The sequence below is a fragment of the Dipodomys ordii genome, unplaced genomic scaffold (assembly GCF_000151885.1).
Source record: "Dipodomys ordii isolate 6190 unplaced genomic scaffold, Dord_2.0 Scaffold82, whole genome shotgun sequence".
NCBI lineage: Eukaryota > Metazoa > Chordata > Mammalia > Rodentia > Heteromyidae > Dipodomys > Dipodomys ordii.
The window spans coordinates 9861424-9885112 of record NW_012267298.1 but is presented as its reverse complement, the minus strand read 5'-3'; the positions used below and the strand labels follow the sequence as shown (position 1 = coordinate 9885112).

The 23689-nt window shown below is 45.3% G+C and overlaps 1 protein-coding gene across 1 annotated transcript in view; it reads left to right on the top strand.

Annotated features, from left to right (window-relative positions):
- Window positions 1–746: 746 nt before the first annotated feature.
- The window catches only part of LOC105992306, a 37392-nt gene continuing 14449 nt past the window's right edge, over window positions 747–23689 (top strand). Inside the window, exons 1-7 of the mRNA XM_013025134.1 lie at window positions 747–823; window positions 2131–2184; window positions 3555–3608; window positions 6156–6209; window positions 9790–9843; window positions 12703–12756; window positions 17393–17446. Of these exons, the coding sequence (XP_012880588.1) occupies window positions 747–823; window positions 2131–2184; window positions 3555–3608; window positions 6156–6209; window positions 9790–9843; window positions 12703–12756; window positions 17393–17446 (401 nt within the window). The remainder of the gene's footprint in view (window positions 824–2130; window positions 2185–3554; window positions 3609–6155; window positions 6210–9789; window positions 9844–12702; window positions 12757–17392; window positions 17447–23689) is intronic.

The following is a 23689-nucleotide window of genomic DNA, read 5'->3' as shown; positions in this document are numbered from 1 at the left end:
TAAGGTTCCCTTCTGTCCACATCCCCTCCAGCATCTGTTGTTGTTAGAGTTCTTGATTATAGCCATTCTAGCTGAAGTGAGGTGGTATCTCAATGTTGTTTAACAATATTTTTATATTCATGCATTTGTTAATTTGTATACATAGTAGATTCAAAACCAGGGTGGGCAGATAGTTAAGATCAGAAGCTCTGAATGTTTTTGTTTGTTGGTTTTGGTGCCAGTCATGGGGCTTGAACTCAGGACTTGGGTGTTGTATGTGTGCTTGTTTGTTCAAGACTAGCATTCTACCACTTGAACCATTGCTCCATTCCTGGCTTTTTTTAGTGGTTAAGTAGAGATAAGAGTCAAGAGGTTTTCCTGCCAGAGCGGGCTACATACCTAGATCCTCAGATCTTAGCCTCCAGAGCAACTAGGATTACAGGCATGAGCCACCAGTGCCTGGCTGAATGGTATTTTTTTTGTCGGTCCTGGGGCTTGAACTCTGGGTCCTGGGCACTGTCCCTGAGCTTTTCAGCGCAAGGCTCTACCACTTTGAGTACCACTTTCGGTTTTCTGATGGTTTATTGGAGGTAAGAGTCTCATGGACTTTCCTGTCTAGGCTGGCTTTGAACCATTATCCTCAGATCTCAGCCTCCTGAGTAGCTAGGATTACAGGTGTGAGCCACCGGCAACTGCTGAATGGTATTTTTAAGGTTAGTCTCTAAAAATATTGCAGATAGGTTGTATGTTCTGACTCTCATGCTACTATGGTGGTGATGGTGGTGGTGGTGATGGTGATGATGGTGTTGACCATGGCGGTGGTGGAGCTGGACCTGTGCTGGTGGTGATGAAGAGAAGAAGATAATGGTGGTGGTGGTGGATGGTGATGGTGGTGGATGTGACAGTGATGATGGATGATGGTGGAGGAGGAGGGGTGGTGGTTGTGATGCTGATGGCGAGGGTGACAATGGTAATGTGGACCAGGATGATCAGGGGAATGTTGCAGTGCTAGTGATGGCCAGGTGGTGGTGCTGGTGGTGATCGCCAGGGTTATTAAGGTTGAACACTGACCCTGTCACTAGTCAAAGCACCTTATAGATCTTGGGGCATGTAAGTCTCCTTAATAGCCCTACAATAATGCTCCCATTAGAATACTCATTGGAAGTTGGGATACAGAGAGTGGAATCACCTAGTCCAGAGACACAGTGAGAAGGCCAGGATTAAGACATGAAATAACCAGTGCAATACTAACACTTCATCTTTACAAGCCGGCACTGTGTTCCGAGTAGAGTGTGAAGTAGCGCCATGTTTTATTATCTGATTTTATTCTCTCACACATCATAATAATTAGTATAGGCACCTATCCTTCTAAGGACTCGGGAAGCTCAGATCTGAGGATGTGGTTCAAAGCCAGTGAGGGCAGGAAAAATCTTCAAGATGCCATCTCTAGTTAGCCAGCAAAGAGGCAGAAGGGGAAGTGTAGCTCACCAGCTGTGCGTGACAGAACAAGGCCCCGAGTTCAAACCTTTGGACCAGCACAAAACATGCAAACAAAAAGGAAACAAAAACTCTCTCCAGGTGTTTGCTGGCTCCTCAGGGTTCCAGTTGGGGAGGGAGTTAGGGCCGCACGTCAGGAGGGGCTTCCCACCAAGCCCCGTGGGCAGCTCTGTTCCCAGCCCCACCATCTCCGCGGTGTCCCCTTCCTCATCTGCACACCTGCGTTCCAGAACCTTTAGGCACCACACTGGTTCTGTCTCTGATCCAACTCTTTTTCATGATAACCTAATGCTCTCCCCTCAGCCATTCTCTGCTCCTCAGCCTGGATGGTCTAGCTTACCTCACACCCCAGCCACAGCTAAAATCTAAGCTCATCCTCCAACCTCCTGCAACGACACCCAGACGTGCTACCCCGGGATCCCAGGCAGGCCCACTGTCTCCCAGTGACATTTCCTGATGCCCCTTCCACGGTCCCCAAAGCCCAGCTAAGCCGTTTTGCCACCATGCCCACTGCCCCTGTGCTTGGCACACAGCAGCGCCATGATAGGGGGTTGTTGAAGAATGGATAGATGAACGAATGCATGATTACATTTTGTTTTCTTTTGTGATGCAGCTCTAGTGAGATTTCCAGTGACTCTTTTTCTTCCTTCCAAGGGAAGCCAAGGAGAGCGTGGTGCAGATGGTGAAGTTGGACAGAAAGGTGATCAGGTAAAAAAAAAAAAAAACCTTAATAATGTATAGCTGGCATGGTACTGTTGTGAGAGGGGCTTTCTCTACATAGCCCCATTCTTTCCCTCTCTCTCTCTGTCTGTCTCTGTGCCTCTCTGTTTGTCTCTCTGTTTCTCTCTTTCCCCCTACTCCTCCATTTTCTCTCTTTCTTCTCTTTTTCTTTCCCTCCTTCTCCATCTTTCCCTCTCTGTCTCCCACCAACCTTCTCTTTGGGATTTCCATGCACCTCTGTAGAGCTCAGCTCAGCACGCATCACAGTAAAGCAGTACCATGGCAGGATCCAGCTCCACTAGCTCAGTCTGAGACACAGCATGAGCAAGGGGCGGATCCTGACCTCATGGCACTTGGGGTGGCTGAATAAAGGATGATGTATGTGAGCAGGTGATCCAAAAGCAGTGAGAGGCAAGCCTGGCTTGCGATCAGCTAAAAGCCCTTCTGCAGTAGGAAAAACAAAGAGTATTTGTATTATCCTTACAGCAATGACATGTCACAGGTAAAATGCACTCTACCCCAGGTATGATTGCTCATGTTTGCCGGTGTCAGGGCATGCAGGTGGAGGAGAGGGATGTAACTTCTTCTTTTGTTTTATGACTATACACGGCACTGTCATAGAATAAATGACTCTGTGTGTGTGTGTGTGTGTGTGTGTGTGTGTGTTTGTATGTCACAGAGAGATATAGACACACAATCCATCCTCTATTCCCATGGTTTCTGAATCCATTCAGACAACTTAACTGTAGGTTAAGAATGTTTTAAATTTTACATCTGAATTGAAGATGTGTAGACTTTTTCCTAATATTACCCCTTACATAGGTACAGTGTGCCTGGTAAAAATATAGTATTTCCAGTGCAGTTATAATAACCAGAGATAATTTAAAGTCTATGGGAAGATGTGTTAAGTTAGGTGCTCTTTTGTATAAGGGCCATGAGCATCTTCAGATCCATGGCACGCCCTGTGGATACTGAGGGACATCAGGATGCGTTGGTGAATGTGTGTGAATTTGTTCTTAGATTTTACCATGGAACACGTCAAACACATCCACAAGGTTGAGAGTATAATGAAATGAACCCAGAACCCTTCACCGTTTCCACACACAGTATCTGGAAGCAAATCCACTTTCAGGGCACACTTTCAATAAGTATTCTTGGTCATTTTATCCACCTTTTGATTGTGTAGTGATGCATGAAAAAAAAAAAGAAGAAGACATCCTTTTTGCTGTCAGTGTCTTTAATAGAAATGGTTAATAGGGTTAGAGGTGGATGCTGGATTCCGCCTGAAATCTTGTGTTTGTACATGGTGAAAGCTTTTCATGAGGAAGTTTCCAGAATCGCTGTTTGTGTCTCCTCAGGGTCATCCTGGAGTTCCAGGCTTCATGGGGCCCCCTGGGAATCCTGGGCCACCAGTAAGTAGAACGTTGTATGCCCTTCTTTTCTGGCCTTCACATTTGAGCATGTCCTCACTTGCTGGAGTTGGGATTGTACTGGATGCAACTTATCTGGGGAGGAGGATGGCACTCTCTAAAGCGACCAGAGTTGAACTGACAGAACAGATCCCACGGCTTCTGAGGTGAATGTAGAGGGACCGGGGGTTCCGGATGGATGGGGGCTTAGAGCACTCCTGGAGTCAGAAGGTATTGGCAAGGATGGAGGAAGCATGGCTGTCTCTTGCTTGCAAGTGCTTTGGGCTCGCTCAGCAAGCGTCTATCGAGTTTCTGCTTTGTGCCGTGCCTTGTTAATTGCCTTTGAACGTGGGTGTCATCGAGTCTGCTTCCTTTCAGGGCCAGCAGCAGGTCATGTAGAAGCAACGACTTGGGAGCAAGAAATTAACCCTCTCGGGTTGGGAAGGTGGCTCAGTAGTATAGCGCTTGCCTTGAGCTGAAGAGCTAAGGGACAGCGCCCAGGCCCAGAGCTCAGGCCCCACGACCGGAACCCCCCCCCCCCAAAAAAAGAAATTAACCCTCTTGCCTGGTCTTCTATGCATTATTTTTTTGAATGCTTATTTGTCAGGTCCTGTGCAAGTCACGGTCCTGGGCACTCTGTGATCTGGGTACCAAGCAGACAAGTGCCTTTCACATTTGTCTTCTAGTTCTGTTAGCTTTGTACCATGTGTGTAATCTAACAAGAAACCTTATACTATACATTTAAGGAGTGTCATTGTCCCTTTTGAACACTTGCTGAATTCTTGTCTGGTGGCAGAGGTGGGCAAACCTGTCTGATTGTAGGATTTGCCATCCATGGAAAACCAACACATTTTCTGTGACTATATCAATTTCGTTGAGGTCCAAGTCTGTGGTGCAGAAACTTCTGCCTTCCTACAGTGTGGCTGACACCTGGTCACATTAAGCACTCACACCAGTTAGACAAAGCTGTATTGATAGATACACAGACAATGAGCACTTGCTTGTCTGTAACTTCATATGTAATGAATGCAGCGTCTTTGGTCCTCTGTGGACAATGGATGCCCTTTGCAGAGAGTCCCAGGTGTTCTGGATGCTGGCTACTTCTTTATGTGTATTATCTCCTCACTTCATGTGCAATCGTTGCTGCCATTTCTTTCTGTATTTTATAAAGGAACTGTGATACAAAGGCTATAAGGACACTTGCTGAGGGCAAAACAGCTCAACTGAAGGAGCAGGCTACGGACCCAGAATTCTGGGTCTAAGAAGGTTCCTGAAGCTTAGAAATCTAATATGACTCTATGAGAGCTAGTAAGAGGTCGTGTGAATTAGCCTAAAGAACTCCTGCTTTGGCTGGGCATGGTAGTGGTACCTGCAATCCCAGTGATAGCTGAAGGGCAGGTAGGATGACTGAGGCTGGTCCTGAGCAAAAGTGCGGGATCCCATCTAACAAATAAACTAAAGCAAAAAAAAAATACATGGCTTAAGTGGTAGAGTGCTTGCCCAGCAAGTATGAGGCCATGCGTTCACATTCTTCAGGACTGTCAATAATAAAGAGCTGGGTGTTGGTGGCTCACACCTGTAATCCTGGCTACTCAGGAGGCTGAGATCTGAGGATCATGGTGACAGACAATAAACAAATGGCAAGGCAAGCTAATAAGCACCTCCATGGCCAGTGTTGGAAATACTCTAGAAAAAAGTAGATTGAAAATGAACAAATGGTAGCAGAGTCGTGAGGGGCAGGGTCTGGGGGACAGGAGGACTCTCCTGGGATGGAGCTGCACCCTGTGGACACACAGGGGGCCGGGCTGTAGGCAGAGTGAACATTAGGTGCAAGGGCCCTGGTGCACACACATGCCTGGGCCCCTCTGTGTGCCTGGGCCCCTCTGTATGCCGGGGGCTCTCTGTATGCTGGGGCCCCTCTGTGTGTCCGGGGCCCTCGGTGTGTCCGGGGTGTATTCTGTGTACCTGTGCAGGGCTCTCCTTCCATCTCCTCCTCCTGTGTATCGCTTCTTCCCTGGGTTGACATAAATGATTGTCTTCCTCATCTCTCAGGAGAGAGATCCAGGCGTTCATTTATTGTTTTCAGCCTGAAATGTTTCCTGACCCTGGCTGAGAATGTCCATTATAAAGTAAGACTGTGTGCCATTGTCTTGGGATGGACAGGCTGGTTAATGTCTTGGTGCTTCTGGAAGTCTGGTGGTAGCTCCTCAGGACAACCTGAGCTCACAAGGAACACCTAGGCTAGTGGAGCTAGGGTAGGGCACACGGTGAGAGGAATTGGGGGACAGGTGCAGACATTATATTCAACGCATATTCTATGAAACTAGGAAACTGGACGGGAGGGGTTGGGCTGGGAGGGATGGGGAGAATTACAAAAGGGGTGACACTGATCACAACCACACACGTGAAATGTTAACCCTTGTGTGCTGCTACTTAAAGATAATAAAAACATAATTTAAAAAAATCTGTGCATCATTTTATCTCTGCAGAGGAGAGTACTAACAATGGACTAGTTGCCCGAGGAACTAATTTTCTGCCTCATCTTTCTAGGGAGCGGATGGACTGGCGGGAGCTGCTGGGCCTCCAGGTGTTCCAGGGTTGCAGGTGAGTTCTGTATGGGATGGAAGCTCTCCCAAATCTGTCTTGGGCCTTGGTAGTAGTCCAGGTGTTCCCCTGCCCTGTCACAGTGCTCTCTACCTCCTGGGCCTAAATGTTCCCAGAGATCTCTAGAAGCTCTGCAGTAAAAGCAGAGAGTCAGTTGCTTTCTGGTGAGCCTGGTTACTTCCCCATTGAAACAGAGGTTTGGATAAAATGATCTGACACTCTTTAATTCCAGAATTCAGCGTACAGACACCAGCACAAGCAGGTTCTTGAGGTATACCTCACTTTCATAGCTTTTACTCTGAGCAAGCCCAGGTGAGTGGAACAGTTTCAGGCTAGCTCTTCCAGAGCTACTCTGTGCCCTGATGCATATCAGGTAAGAGGCAGTATCAAGATTCACGTGTTCCAGAGGGGAATGAAAATAAGCGCTAAGTCAATAGCCAAGGTCTCCAAATTACAACAGGCACAGTTAGCATTTCAACCCAATGCCTCTTGCTCAAAAGCCAGAGTTATTTTCATTGCACAAAGCTGCTAGAAGCACATAATTCACTTCAGTACCATAAAGCAAAAGGTGAAATGCACTTCAGAGAGGGTGTTTAGCCAGGAGCCTGGCATGCCTACATGTAAAGGGATATGCAGAAATCCATTCATATCCCTGTCTCTTCTGGATGAACCTCCTTTATAACAGCCCCCAAATTATTATATCCATTGTATAAATAAAGAAGGTTGAATTTGGAGAATTGAAGTGACCCGTTCAGGGTCACATAATAACACGCAGCTCGATTTATAGGAATCTCAGCATTGTAGTCCTAGAGTAGCTGGCAAGGAGGTCAACCTTTCCCTGGGGTCTTTGGGCTCTGGTGACAACCAGAGTGGCCAAGTCAGTTTTCCAAATGCATACAGGAAAATAATATTAAGTCAGTACCTAAGACCTATGTCAATCTGGGAACTCTCAGTTCATAGTTCTTCCTGTTATTGCATACCAACACACCAGAGAATGATGAGATTATGTACTTGAAAGCTGTGTGGACCTGTGTGTGTTTGGGCTTGAATTCAGGCCCTGAGTGCCTTCCTTGAGCTTTTTATGCTCAAGACTAGGGCTCTGCCACTCGAGCTACACCTCTGCTTCTGGCTTCTTTTTTTTTTTTTGTGGTTGTTAGTGGTTAGTAGTGAGATAAAAGTCTCATGGACTTTCCTTCTTGGGCTAACTTCAAACTTTGATCCTCAGATCTCAGACTCCTGAGTAGCTAGAATTACAGGTATAGCCACCAGCATCAGCTTCATGTGGCCCTTTTAAAGATCATTCTGTGGTCAGGTCTTTAGAAGCAATGCCCACAGGCAGAATAAAACACTGCAGATTGCTTTGCAATGATTTTCAGACTGTAAGAGATTTCCCTGATGAAAGTTGTTGCAAGGAGTGTACGCTGTACAGCCCATGTGGGTTTTGGTTTGTTTTTAAAAGAACTACATTCCTAGGAACAAAACTATAATTAATAAGACAGAGTCCATCATAGAACCCTTGTGGCAAATTATACCCATGCTTGGAGCTGTCCATGGTCCTGATTCATTGCCATTGTGGTGCTAAGAGCACTGGACAGGGAGTCAGGAGTTAGTCCTCTCCTAGGCTTGTCACCTTATTATGTAATCATACCTTCTTCACCCAGGAACCAAGAGAATCTTGCTACTTAGCTAACTTTCTCCATAGAATGAAACAAGTAGCAAATGTTTCAGGCTGTGTGGGCCATATGCTCTGCTACATCAACTTACCTCAGCTGGGGTAAAGCAAACAATAAGGCACACTTCATACATAGTGGTGTGATGGTGTGCTGATAAAACTTTATTTATGAAAGCAGGTAGAGGGCCAGAGTTTGCTGGCCTCTCTCTTGGATTCTGTTTGTTGTTTTGGTTGTTTCTATTCTAACTTCTCTAGGAAGGAACTTAGAAGGCTATATCAGTGCTTAAAATTCTGTAATGATGATGGAATACTTGTTTTGTGCTGACAAAGTGCATTGCTTTTATTTGCTTACGTGTTTGTGGATGTTGTGGCATAGGGAAGAAATGAGTATTTTGATTTATTGTGTTGATCATTTTGCATTCGTCTTACTTCACTTAATATAATTTTTTCAGTGTCTTTCTATTTCCTTAGGAATGGTACAATATCTTTCTTTTTGATTGATGAGTAGAATTACTACATTTCTTGGTCCATTCATCCAATAAGGGACATCTAGGATGATTCCATATTTTGCCTATGATATCACTGCAATGAAGAGATAAGGGAAATTCAAATGTCTCTGGAATTCAATGTCAATAAACACACAACATACCAGCTCCTCTGGGACACAGCAAAAGCAATACTCAGAGGAAAATTTATAACTTTGAGTGTCTACATAAACAAATTAGCGATATCTCAAATCAACACTCTAATGATATACCTAAAGTTTCTTGAAAAACAGGAACAAGCCAGCCCCCAACCAGTAGCTAGAAAGAAATAATAAAAATTAGACCAGAAAGAAATAGTTTAGAGGCACAAAAAAGCCATACAAGTAACAACAAAACAGAGTTGGTTCTTTGAAAAAAATTTAAACAATTGACACCCTTAGAAAATCTAAGCAACTTACCTAAATAAATTAAAATTAGAGATTACAAAAGGGGATATCACAACAGAAGCAAGCAAAATCTACCCACCCTGAACCAAGAAGATTTAAACCAATTAAATAGACCCATAACAAGGAATGAGATTGAAATGCTTTTTAAGAGGCTAAATGTATAACCTTTAAGAAAAACCTTCATTTGTATGGTCAGAACTAAAGGCTGGCACTTAGTACTTATCTCACAGAGCATTGGTAGTGGATTACCATAGTGCCAGGACCTCTGCATTCTCTTAGCACAGAGATGGGAGGAGATAGAAAAGGCATTGTGCTGGACAGTGGCACTGACTGCCTCTTGCTGACACAAAAACTCGAGACAACAGTGTCAGTGCTGTGTCTTTGAGGAATGAAATGGGTAATGAAGTGCTAATTAATGCCGTTCACCAAAACAGTCTTTCAAACAGATACTCACATGACTTGCTGGCCTAGTAAATCTTTATAGTTTAATCACCTTTGAACCAAAATGGCGAAAACAAGAAAATCATCCCTTATACATAACCACATGGCCAGCCTTCATTTGTGCTGGGTTTTGGTGGGGACAGTAGCTGGAGGTTTCTGTGCTTTGTGGTTGGAGAACCCAAGGTTCAGGATATTTGGGGACCAATGTCAAGTTGGACCTGAACCCAGCCTGATGAACTTCAAGGCCTTAACGCATTCTTCCCACCTCCATTATAACGGTGGAGTTCTGCAGTCACCGGAATGCGGGCAGCATTGGGGTGAGCGTTTTCCCGCTGCTGTTCAATGCTCACTACATTTACAGCCTGGAGCCCACTTTCCTGGGAGATGTGCAGCCCAAGGAGCAAAGAAGGGGGTGGCACTGGCTTCTAACCACAGCCCCTCCCCATGGGGAGGTCACCATGGGGAGTCCAGCTGGGTTGTGTCTAGTAAAGCCAATCAAGGGTCTCACTGTTTGTGTCTTGGATTTTCTTTTTTAGGGGAAAGAAGGTCCTCCTGGACCCCAAGGCCCTTCGGGAATTCCTGGAATCCCAGTAAGTGATTCTTAAAAAAATATCGAGTTTCCCTTTATAAACATAAGCAAACACATATAGTATGTAAAGGAACGTGTGTGTGTGTGTGTGTGTGTGTGTGTGTGTGTGTGTGTGTGTAAAGGCATGATGATTAGTGGAATTTCATGATTGTAAAAATTAGAAGATATATAGTTACTAACTGATTCTTCAGTTGAATCAACCAAACTTTGGGGTAGCCAGTCATATATATATATATATATATATATATATATATATATATATATACACACATATACACACATATGTGTATATATATTTATATTGGTGATATATTATTGATTTAAATTGTATTTCCTTTCTTTGTATGTAAGTATGTATATGTGTATACATATATGTATATGTACATATACATATATATGTATATGTGTGTATATATATATATATACTACAAAATGTCTATCCATCAGCATTGTTCTGACCTTTTCCATTGACTATGCATCTCAGTAGAGGTGAGATGGACCATGTGCTTGTAATCGGCTCTGTCCAGAAAGGCCTCTGCATGGAGAACTAATTCTTGTGTGGTTGGAGGTCTGGCCTTGCCTGCTGCCATCACTGGCTCCGGCCATGTATTCTTTTACCATTTCTTTGTGATTTCTAGGACATGCTACACTTTCTTACCACACTTGGGTGCCTTCTCTCGGGCTTATGAGCATTTTCATCTGCCAAGCACATGTTCTGGTTTCCTCTTTGACTGATGGCTGCTGTTGTATACATTGCTGGGAACTGGAACCCTGGCCACACATATACAAGGCAGCATTCACCACTAAGCTACATTTCCAGTCCCAGTTCAACTTGCTATCTTTCTTCCTTGAGTTGATCACCCTGTTGGTTTATTTTGTACTTCTGGGAAGTTGAACCCAGAACCTCAAGAACGGTCTAGATCCCCAGACCCCCGAGGACTTTGATCCTTCCCATGTTGGTCCAGTCCTTGCGGCATGCTTCCTTCTCTGTCCTGACAGGCCAAATCAGCCTCTCAGTCTCACCTCTCCTGTCCCAGCTACTGGTCACATTTGTACTGGTGTAGTGGATGCTGCTATTCCTTGATGTGATTCCAGTTGCTCATTCAAACAGACTCAGATTAGACACCTCTGTTTTCTAGATCTGTGGATATAACAGAGAAGAGCAGTTAGTAATACTACATTATGAGGGAACAGTTTCAAGGAGAGTTAAGAATTACATCTGCTCTGGTTCTCCCTCGGTCCTCACAGATAGGGAGCATACAGCATTAATTAAAGGGGTAAATTGCTCTCATAGGGCCCTTCTTCATAGAATGCCTGACAGATACTCCCACGGATGAGTGGAGGTGATGTCTCTCCTGGGTAGCCCTGAATGCAGTCTTCTGACTATCTAGGCTTGGATCTCAAGTGACAGGCTGGGATGGAGCCACTGTCAGTGTAAACAGCAGTCCTAGAGACTGGTATGTCATCGAAACCTAGGAAACCACTGTAGGCTAAATTCTAGCAATGGTAAAGCTAGGAGAGAAAATCTCCACTTTGGAACGAGGAATTTGCATCAACCCTTTATCAATATTCCACCTTGTGACGAGGCTGCGGCTCAAGTAGTGAAGAGCTCTGGTCAGAGGCCAACCAGAGGCCCTGTGTTCCATCTCCATTACATAAATTCCTCTCAGGGACTCGATTAGAGGAAGACAGCCTTCAACATGATTATGTTGTTTCCCTAAACATCTGATCTTCCCTTCCATCCTGCCCCCTCCCTCTGTCTCTCCCTTCTTTCCTTCTAAGGTAGATTCAATCAGCCACCGTCTCTTTGTGCCTAGCGTCACTGCTAAGACTAATGTCTATTGACTAGTATCCATTGACTAATGTCCATGTATAGACTGGGCATTGCGGCCTCCTGGTTCTTCATGAGCTGTTTTCTTTTCTCTCTCTCACTTTCATCTCTCTCTATTAACGCCAACCCCATTGCACCCTTCATGGCAGCCACCACAAGCTAATTTTCTCTCTCCACCAAAGGATTCCTGGCCACCCAGCTCTTCCCTCTTCCTTCTGCCTGGCCTATGAGAACCATGACACCTCCGTGTGCCTGGCCTCACCGTCTGTGAGCCATGGATCCAATCTTGGTCTCTATGTCCTCTGTCATCATCACCATCAGAGTCCCTTTCCCATCTCCAGAGACCTGAGGAAATGCTTGTCTCTCAGATGATCAGGAAGATGTTAGTGCACATGTAGAGCTGAGGCTGGATGGGGCAGATGGGGAGGGGCTCATAGCTGGCTGCATAGAGAGAAATTGAGAATGCTCGTAGCCTTCCTAGAACCAAAATGAACTACCCCTGTACATCGTCCTCTGAGTCATGCGGGTGCCCCAAGAACATTGCGAATGCTCTGCTCTTCCCCACATAATGTCCTCTTCTTTATCACCATGTTCACCCAGGAGGCCCAGCGATGAGCCAGGGGTATGCCATTCTCCAGTGAGGATGGTGATCCTCCAGGTCGATGGCAAGAATACCGTTGCTATTCGAGATGCGTTGCTTTCCTGGGATGGGATGGGTCATGAGAGTCTGTCAGACATCCATTGTCAGCATCTTGATGCTGGGGAAGAAATGGGGGAAACTAGACCCACTCTGTGTGTGCGCGTGTGCGTGCGTGTGTGTGTGTGTGTATGTGTGTGTGTGCGTGTGTGTGTGTGTGCATGTGTGTGTGTCTGCGTGTGTGTGTGTGTGTGTGTGCGTGTGCATGGAGATGGCCTCTATAGCTGGTGAGGGGAACTTGGCAGAAAACAAAGATGGGCTGTGGTGGCATCTATGCTCCCCTCCACTCTACTGTTCATGGACCTCATAAATAAATTGTGTTTCTCTTGTAGGGAGAAGAAGGCAAACAGGGCAGAGAAGGAAAGCCGGGGCCCCCTGGAGAGCCGGTAAGGCACGTCCACACTTCTCATTTCATATGCCAAATTCGCCATTTCTCAGCCATGGCTCCTCTGTGCTGAGGGGCTTCTGTGACCCAGGAAGTCTCTTTATTTCCCCCTGAAAGGCCACCTGCCTTTTATTTTTGAGCAGAGTAAGTCTCAGGATGGTGAAAGGGCTAGTCCAACACCTCCCTGCCAGGAAGCCTGGGCACGGGGTCCTGTGCCTCCTCCACCTCTGTGTACTGTCCGTGGGGCCTCAGTCCTACCTGTGGGGCCTCAGTCCTGCCCATAGGGCTGCATTCGCTGGGGCAGGTGAGCTGGACCTGCCATCGAAACCTGATGTCCATAAGACAGCAAGCTGGGCGGTGTTAACACCTCTTTTATAACTGTCAGTGAGGCGTTTGCGGTTCTTCTCACATGGCAGTCATCCACTGGCTCTAAGGGTGTCCAGCGAGCTGGACACAGTGCTCCTGAGATGCTGGAGGTACCCGCAGGAGCATGCTGGGATTTCTAAGGTCCCATCGTGGTGTCTGCCAGCTTGCCTCCCCGAGCTTTAGCAAGTCAAGGCTCCTGGAGGAGGATGACCCTGCAGGGTCCTCAGCAACTTTGTTGTCATCAACCCAGGGCCAGGGTGTGGCTCAGGGGCAGAGCATGAGCAAGGAGGCCCTCACGGCCATCCTAGCACCATGAACTGACAACAAGGGGACCACATCAAAACAAAAGGAACCCCACAGGTTCAGGGGGAGATGAATGGGTGGGCACGAAGCCTGGCTCTCCAAAGGCCCACCCTAAGAAGCTGGCTGCATGCAGGGCATGCGTGCATCTGGAAACAGCCACACATGGCAGCTGTCAGAACAAATGGAGGCTCTCTGTGGGAGTTGATGTGGGACCGTTCCGAGTACCATGTCACAGGGAAAGACAGAGGTGCTGAGCAGTGCACAGTCTGCCTTACTTTTGTTGTAAATATGCTCTCCAAGAACAACATCGGAGTCGCAAGGATAGACACGAGAATGAAGAATTGTCTCAGCAAGGCAAAATTGGCTTCTGTGGAGGAGTGAGTGTTCCATCAGCCAACAATCCCCTGGCTGGCAAGCACTCGGAGCCCAGGCTGCTCCCCGTTTTTATCCCCGACACAGCAGGCCCCGCCCCGCTGCTCTGTTGGATTGAGCTCAGTGATCAGCCCATGATCAGCCAGTTTGAAAAGGGTAAAACTTTTTTTTACATAAGGTGACTTTGAAATGACATTAACTGTATACAAGTACACCCTTAGCGGTTTCTTGAACAATCTGTTGTGTGTCATAATTTCATCTTGAGAAGAAACCATTTTAAGACAAAACCTTACATTTCAAAAATCCTTCCTTATCCCAAAGCAGTTCCTCTTCTCCTTCACAGGAGACAAGCCACCAGGCCAAAGCAGGAACTTTTAAGCAGGCATTTTTCATAGAAAAGATAGTTTTTCTCACATACCCAACAAAAATAGATGTCTGTATTTTCCTAGCTTTCGATGTCAAGGAACTCTGTGAGACGCCACAGAAGAGAGTAGTTTGCGTTCACTGTGAGGGCTCTGAGCCAAGGGGCCCCAGGAATGAGAAAGCAACTTCATGCACCTGCCATGCAGTGTAAGGGTCTGGGTTCATTTCTTCACCCGTTAAAGAATTAAAGGGCAGGAACTTGTTTAAAGCAGACAGAGCAAGTTTAGTTAAAAATGAAAGTAGAGCAGAGACTCTGTGGAAAAGGGCCAGAGCTGGAAGTCCAGCGGAGTCCTCTCTCGGGGTGATTATTGCCATACGGGGGCAATATCCACATCTTCTCCACTGAGTTGGGCACTGATCGCTTGAAGGCTCGTATATCTGTCACCCTGGCTCTTTTCAGGGCGTAAGCAGGCACCCAGGGCATTGTGGGAGGAAGAAGCATTTGATTAGAAACAAGGGCACTATGGGAAGAAGCATTTGAGTAGGAATGCAGGGCATTATGGGAAGAAGTATTTGAGTGGGAGCCCAGGGCATTGTGGGAAGAAGAACGTCCTGATGAGCCACATGTTATGTCCACCTTTTTGGCTTTGTCATCTAACACCAGGCCTCGAACCCCATATCTGTTGTCTTCCTCATTGGTGGACACTCTACTGTCTGAGTCACCACAAAGAGTTGGTTGTTTCCATTTTTTTTGTCATAGGTCCGCCATTTTCTATCCCTATATATCTATTCTTCCTCACCATAATGTTTGTATTTTAAAAGTTTTGGAGCTATAGATAGGCATTTCTCACTGACAAAATTAAATGATAATGGTGAAGTAAAAATGTGTTAGGCCACAGTTACAGCAACAATCACCACTGGGACGTGGTGCTGGCTCCACTCCTTGATGACCCAGAGTGAGTCAGATAGCGTCTGTGAGCACTAGCGTCTTTTTCTGTAGAATGAAAAGAAGGAGCTGACCGCCAGAGTAACTGGAGGAGCAAACGAGGTGAACACTGCATGTCCTACTCCGGCTTGTCTGACTGTTAATTATTTTAGTGAGTTTCTTTTTGCAGCTGCCCTACTTTTAATTCCTGGTGAGGTCGAAACTGTAGAGCCGTTGGAGCCCTTAAGTAGAATTACATAAAAGTTTCTACGGGGAAGTTCATGTTCCGTTTTAATTTGTTTGGTCATAAACTATTATGACTGCCTCTGAATCTCGCAGTTTTGCCAGAGGCACCTCTTTGTCAGTTTACACTGTTTGCCAGATGTCAAAGCCAAAATTTATCACTGGGGGGAATGGGAGGGGGAAACAGCTCATCACTACAAACAAAGGCTCTAGAATTCTGAAGCAGCCTAGCAGAGATGCTTAAAGCAGGGCTGACTCCCAGGTGACCTGCCCCGGGGAAGAGACCAAGGGCAGTCAGCAGGTGGATGGCATCAGACACTGTGTCCCTTGGCTGGAACTCCTGCAAGCACCTGAGGCCCGGGCATAGTACTTCACCTCCTTTTCCAATCTGTCTGTAAAGCCCCAGGGGGGAGGACCATCATCATTCCAGCTGGGGAACTTGTCACAGAGAGGTAGACAGATCAGTCAAGATCATCGGTTCATCAATGAAGCATCCAGGGGTTAACCTGGAGCACAGAGCTCAGAACAGGGATCCAGCTTTCTGGAGGTGCATTAGCCTGAGAAGTTTCCCTCCACTAGGGTAACTGGGGACTTTGATCTTTTCTTCGGTCTGTTTATTGAATGCCAGCTCTAGCCTATGCCTGTGCCAGGCATTAGACATTACTGATGCAAAACTAAGTCTGTTCTGGGTGCATGGGGTGCATATAGGACACAAGGCTGTGTCTCCTGGACTGCATATGACTGGGTAACCTCACCACCAGCCGCAGAGAGCCCCATCCAGAACCCCATGACCTGACCAGGAACAGCAGTACTCTTGCACGTGCCCGGGCCTAAGATTTACACGCCTGCCTTCTCCCATTGATTCATTGGGAAACTTCACGGTGCTGCCCTCCTGTTCATCACCCTGAATTATAGGGGAGGAACCAGCAGCACGGCACGGGTAGAACCTAGGATCCCCTGAGATCTTAGGCAGAGGTTGGAAGCAGGTATTCAGGAGGGAATCCTACAAAGTAAACCTCCGGGGGACTGGACCAGGGGGCGAGGAAAAGGCCAGCTAGCGCGTCACTTCTCCAGGGAGCACAGAGGCAGCTCTGTGGGGATCCCTGAGGAACACCACTAGAAGGTCAGCCCTTCCCCATCTCTGAGGCAGGACCAGGGTCTGGGATAGCTACGCATCACGCTCCAGCCTTTTGTGGATGATCACTGCCTGGAGGCCTTCGCTCACACATGTATGGGCCGCCTTCACACCTTCAAGAGCCCACTGGAGCCAGCATGTCCTTGCCCACCTTCCCCTCCCCATCCCCCCACATAACAGCTAGCCTCTGAAGGGGTTGTAGGCAGATTCACTCCCAATGAGCCCAAGGATGTGGCTGGTAAATGTCTTCACTAGAACTTGAGTTGCATTCCTTGGGTGGATGACCCAACTTCTCTGTATCCCAGTGCTTGGCTGGAGGGTTAAGAAGAGTTTTGCTGGATTTCAGGGTGGATTCATGGACACCATTAAGGCCTGCTGGTTATTGTCCCATTTTTCTGAGGGTAATCTGAATCCTGTGGCCACCATCATACTTTCCTTTGGAGCAGACCCAGGATAGGCTTGTACTGCCTGACTCTTAGAGACCTACATCACAGGCAAGAACAGCCATCTGGGTGTGGATCAAGTCTAGGAAGTCTCGCTTCTCCATTTCGATGCTCAGTGGAAATGTGCCTGCCTGCTTCTCTGTGTCACCTCCCGGAAGGCACAATCCTTAATAGCTTTTGGGTGAAGACATCCATGGGCATTGAGACGTTGCTGTCATCTCTCCTCAGCCTGGAGCACTTCTGACAGTGCAGGGCATGAGGAGTCAGGAAGCACTGTGCAGCCAGCACTCCAAAGGAAACCTAGAAGGCCCTGGGTGTGGATGTATTGTGGGTGTGGGCCTAGATGAAATGGACCAGAAAACGGGGTGAGCAGGCTGACAGTCATAAAGACTGTGGCTTGTGGACATAGAGTGATACAAAGTACTGGCAGACGGCAACAGGGAAATCCTGAAAATACGATCTTCCAACTGCTCTCTTCTTCTTTCAGGGCAAAGCAGGAGAGCCGGGTCTGCCAGGAGTGGACGGTGCCCGAGGACCACCTGTAAGTTCAGGACCAGTGTTGGGCATGGTAGCGTGAAGCCCCTCAGCCACGAGGCTCTGCCCACCTTGTGTAGGGATAGCTGAGACCTGAATGTGAGGTTACACACCCATCTCCCCATCCTCCAAGAACAGGGGTTCTTCCAAGAACATCTCTGCTGTTTCCACATGTTACATGTGGAAAATCACAGCCCCCCCCCCGGCCACCACCACCACAGGACCGTTTTCACTTTTCTGCGTTGGTTTCTTCTTGATTATACTTTTAGTGGGTTCTCTCTGAATAGTAGGACCTAGACATGAGTGTTCTAAAAAATATCTTTGAGGAGTTGTATGAAGGGGTTTCAATTCGGTGTGTTAACTTATGAATGCCATGCATCTTGCCAATGTCTCCCCTTCCATAACTGTCTTCATCTCTCCAAACTCCACCCATGGCCTCACGCTATCTGGTTCCATTCTTGTCTATCTACAGTGAATATTAGGACTGTATTTTCCCATCCTTTTTCTGTCCATTTGTCTTCCCATCTCCCCTTAAGCTACAGCACCCTCAGACAAAACATACTTCAGCTTTCTGGGATTTATTTTGTTAAACCGTCAGCTAACAAGGAGTTGCACTATTGAAATTTACCCCTGCGTATATTATACTTTGTTCAGTTCAATTGTGTAAATATATGCGTGCGTATGGCCCTGTATGTGTTATCAGATATGTTATTAATTTATATCAAAATGAGAAAAAAAGCATGCATCCCTTGTCTCTCTGAGCCTGACTTGCTTCACTTAACATATTTTTCTAGGTCCATCCATTTTCCTGCAAGTGACATAGCATTATTCTTCCTGATGGATGAATGAATTTCCATTGTGTATGTGTGTGCGGACATATCTAAATCACATTTTCTTGATCCACTGGTTCATTATCGGGCATCTAGGCTGTTTCTGTAACTTGGCTATGGTGAATTGTGCAGCAATGAACATGATTGAGCATGTGTCTTTATTATATCCTGACTTGTAGTCTTTTGGATAAGTGTCCAAGACTAAAAGTGAGTCTTAATTTTCATCTGCAAATTTCTCCATAACTAAGATTTTTCTAGTGATTAAAGTAACCTGTCTTAATGGCACAGCCTAATAATCGTAATAAGAAAACCAATATAAAAATAATATATAGAGAAGAAAACAATCATTTATGATTCGACAGCATAAAGCACTGCCAACATGATAGTATACTCTTTAGACCCTTTCCCATAGATGAATTTCAACAACTCTACACTTAAATCAATAGCTATCTAGCTAGTATACAAATAAAGTTCTTTTTGTCTTAAAAATAAACTCTATTTTAGGATTTTCTAATGCTTTATTTTTCCATAATTTCAAAGTTATTTACACAATTATTTAAATTGTTTCTGGAAAAAAATATGTTGTTTAATGAAAATCTTAAAATCCAATTATCTGCCAAGAAGTAGCAGACCAAAATTGTGACTTCTGTTTCCTTAATGTTGTTTTTCTTTAAAAAAAACAATAAATCACCAAGCTAGTCTTTTCAATAGGAGGAAATAAAACACAAAAATCAATACTCCTCTCACCCAAATCTCCTTGCTTTTCACCTAACCACACCAGAAGGAGCCTGAGCACCAGGACCGTTTTTGCCTGTGGGTGTTGAAATACAGAATAAGCAACTGATTTTTTTCCAAGCATACTTGAAATTGATGATCTCATTATATTTTTTCTAAAGGCATTTTTAAAATTTATTAGATGACTGCTTACTATGGAACATAATATAATCTCATAAAAGTATGGTATCATGGTGAATAATGGTTAGTTCATTTGTTTGTTTTTTTCTCGTAGTGTGGGTGGGGATTGAATCTAGGGACTTCCACATATGACCAGACTATAACTGTACTATTGAGCTACAGCCCCAGGCTCTTTGTTCTCAAATCAAATAAACTAGTTAATATTAGTATACATGAATAGTACAAGGGAGTGTCATTGTGATAATTCCGTAGATGCATGCTTTGCATCTACTACCTCTTCTCCACTGCTTTTCAAACAGTGTTGAGTTGGTTTCATTATGCTGTCTTCATATATAAATATATATATATATATATATATATATACGCACATAGGCGTATATGTATGTATAGATGCATAGATGTATATGGATATATGTATAATATACATGTATGTCTATGTACACATATACATGTAATATATTTTCTACTTTGATCCTCTTCATCCCCTCCTCACTGACTACCTCAGTTTCTCTTTTATACTAATATTATTATTATTACTACTATTATTATTCTAGGTACCACATATGTGTAAAACCTTGATACTTGGCTTTTTGAGTTTTTATGATCTCAGTCAACATGTTCTCAAGTTCCATTGTATTCTTGCAAATGACATGATTTCATTCTTCTTTGTGGATGACAAATTTCTATCTCTCACCCATCTGTATCAGTTTCTCTAGTCATCATTTGTGGGGACTCTAGCCTGGTGCTTTATCTTACCTATTGTGACCAGTCCTTAGTAAACATGGGTATGCATGTATGTCTCTTGTATGTTGATTTACACCCTTTGGTGAAAGACCCCAGACTCACTGGGATGCTTTCTTCAACGGGAGGGCACCCCAAGAACCAAGACTCCAAACCAGCAGATGCAACAAGCAAGAGGAGTTTACTAGGCGTTTGCGCAAACGGGCTCTCTGTCCAAGGCAGACAGGAAGCCCAGAACAGCGGTTACAGGCATTCTTAAAGGCAAAAACCACAAGATTAGCATATAACACCAGGTGTCCCCAGGATTGGCCCATTTAAAAGTCACTATACATTCCAGCAATCATTTTTACCACTCGGGGAAGTTTATAACACTCTTTGTAAAACAGTTGGCTCGGGGCAAGTCTAGGGGGAGCGGTCAGCCTGGAGGGGAGTTTACATAGTTACATAGTTACAGGCTTGTGATTGATTAACATTTGCTGGACTTGCCAGGTGGTCCTTATCTTGGGTCCCATTCTTGGGTCCCATTTGGCCACTTGGGGAATTTACTTGTTTGTTCTTTATTTACAACTACAGAGCTTGTCCCAGGGCTGAGGTCTAGACTCCAAAACTTTTTATTTATTTCCAGGGAGGGGAAGGGTCAGTGCTAGCACAAGCAAGTTTACAGAAGCAAAACCAGCAGTTTGCAGTTGTAAAATGTAACTCTGATTTTTAATTTTTCATTGATATATGCCTAGGAGTGGTATAGATGGGTCATAAAGTAGCTCTGCTTTTTTGTGTATGTGTATGTGTATATGTGTGTTTGTGTGTGTGTGAGTACACACATGTGCACATGCCACTTCTGCCTTTTTATTCCTTCTTTTGGTGGTTAATTGGAAATAAGAGTCTCATGGGCTTTCCTGCGGGGCCTGGCTTTAAACTGCCGTCCTCAGATCTCAGCCTCCAGAGTAGCTAGGCTTACAGATGTGAGCCACCAACACCCAGCTTCTACTCTTTTTTTTTTTTCGAAGAAATTCCATATTGACTTAAGCATAATTGATGATTGCTTGTAGAATTATAGAATGTAATATAATAAACAAATGATGCTGGGAAAACTGGTTATCTCCTTGAAGACTTTCTCCCATTTTGTGGGTTGTCTTTGGAGTCTGATCATTGCTTCCTTTGATGATTTTGTGATTTCTTGCTTTTATCTCCGGGGCAACTAAAAGTCTTATTCAGAAAAAGGTTTATAACTAAATTTTCTATTTTCCCTCCGTTTTCCTTTAGTAGGTTCGGAGCTTTAGGTCTTACTTGAAAGCCTTTTATCCATTTTTAAATGATTTTTGTACAGGATAAAAGAAAAGGGTCCTATTTCTGTTTGTGTGTGTGTGTAGATAGCTGATTATCTCACAGCCTGTGTAGGTGTGGTGTGTGTGGGGGGGGAGGGGAGAGGAGGATAGGAGTGGAGGAAGGGGTGTGTCCTGGGGCTTGAATTCAGAGCCATCCTTTAGCTTTCTAGCTCTACCACTTGAACCAAACCTCTGCTTTGGCTTTTTGGTTGTTAATTGGAGAGTATAGTCTCATCGGCTTTTCCTGCCTAGGTTGGCTTCAAACTGTGATCCTTAGATCACAGCCTCCTGAGTAGCTAGGACTATAGGAGTATGTCTTTGGCTCCTTTGTAAAATGTCAGATGGCTGTGGGAGTTTATTTCTGTGTCTTTGATGCTGTTCTCTTTGTTTTTGTTTGTGTATGCCTGTATTCAAGCTTGAACTCAGGGTCATGGTGCTGTTCCTGAGCTTTTTGGCTCAAGGCTAGCACTCTACTGCAGTAGCCACAGCTCTACTTCTAGCTTTTTGGTGGTTAAATGGAGATAAGACTCCTATGGATTCTTTTCTTCCCAAGATGACTGGTTTGGAACTACAATCCACAGATCTCAGCCTCCTAAGTAGCTGCGATTATAGGCTAATACCCAGTGTTCCATGCATCCTTGTATCTATTTGCATTCCACTACCATGCTGATTTTTGTCGTTGTTACTGCAATGTGATTTGAAGTCTGGTGTTGTGATACCTCCAGCATTGCTCTTTTGGTGTATTGGGTCTTTTTTATGAATTTTATATGAATATGAATTTTATATGAATATGAATTTTAGGATTGATTTTTCTGTTCCTGTGAGGAACAACATTGGGGTTTTGATGAGCTTTTTGATGAACTGTTTGCACTGAATCTGTAGATGGTGTAGTCATTTTCACAGCATGGATTCTGCTAGACCAAATCCAAAGATATGGCAGCTCTGTCCATGTTCTGTTTTTTTTAAACATTTCTTTCTTCAACATTTTATAGTTTTTATTGAATAGGTCTTTTACCTTCTTAGATAATAATTTACTTCTAGGTGTTTTTGTAGTTTTTTGATGCTATTACCAGTGGAATTGTTTTTACTGAACTTGTTCTCAGCATGTTCATTGTTGTATAGAAAAACCTACTGATTTTTTTATATGTTACTTTTATATCGTGCTATTCCAAAAGCCTAGGGATGCTTTGGTAGAATCTTTTGCCTCTTTTAAGTCAAGGATTATATCATGTACAAGTAAGAATAATGTTCCTTCTTCCTTTCCTATTTGAATTCCTTTTCTTTCTCTTACCTTATTTTTCTGCAGTAATTTCTAGCACTCTATTGAATATGATAGAAGAGAGTGAACACCTTTGACTCAGACCTGACTTGAGAGGAAATGATTTCAGATGTTCACGCAGGTAGCATTATGTTAGCTATAGCAGCACATTTTTAAAATTTTATTTATTTATTTATTTTTGGTCTGGTCGTGGGGCCTGAACTCTGGGCCTGGGCGCTGTTCCTCAACTCTTCAGCTCAAGGCTAGAACTCTACCATTTGAACCACAGCGCCACTTCTGGCTTTTTTTCTTTTTGCTTATGTGGTGCTGAGGAATCGAACCCAGGGCTTCATGCATGCAAGGCAAGCGCTCTACCACTGAGCCACCTTCCCAGCCCTAGCAGCACATTTTTTGAGTTGAGAATACAAGGGCCTCATGAGACTGGCAAGAGAGGGTACCCTGTAGGTCCTGCCAGAGGTTCTGTTCTTCTCAGGAGATAAGGCCAGAGCGGCGTGTGGTAGGGTGGTGTGAGGGTCCTTGCTCTGAGGGCTCTGTGGGGCCACAAGCTGCTGCTTGGTTTGAGAGGCAGGGAGAGGCCCTGTGTCAGTCGGGGTGTGTGTGAACCACAGCACCACTTTCCTCATCGATAAGCCGGGCACACAGAATTCGCCTTTCATGACTTGAAGACTGTGACATGAGAGTACGTGTGAGGGCCAGCACCGCATCGCGGGCCCCATAGGAGGAACCCTGACCTCGCCTTCCTTCCGCCCCTCCATCATCACTGCGCCCCTCCCCCTTCCTCCTCCTCCATCACTGCGCCCCTCCCCTTCCTCCCCCTCTATCATCACTGTGCCCCTCCCCTTCCTTCCCCTCCATCATCACTGCGCCCCTCCCCCTTCCTCCTCCTCCATCACTGCGCCCCTCCTCTTCCTCCTCCTCCATCACTGCGCCCCTCCCCTTCCTCCCCCTCTATCATCACTGCGCCCCTCCCCTTCCTCTCCCTCTATCATCACTGCGCCCCTCCCCTTTCTCCCCCTCTATCATCACTGCGCCCCTCCCCTTCCTCCCCCTTCATCACTGCGCCCCTCCCCCTTCCTCCTCCATCATCACTGCGCCCCTCCCCTTCCTCCCCCTCCATCACTGCGCCCCTCCCCTTCCTCCTCCTCCATCACCTGTCTCCC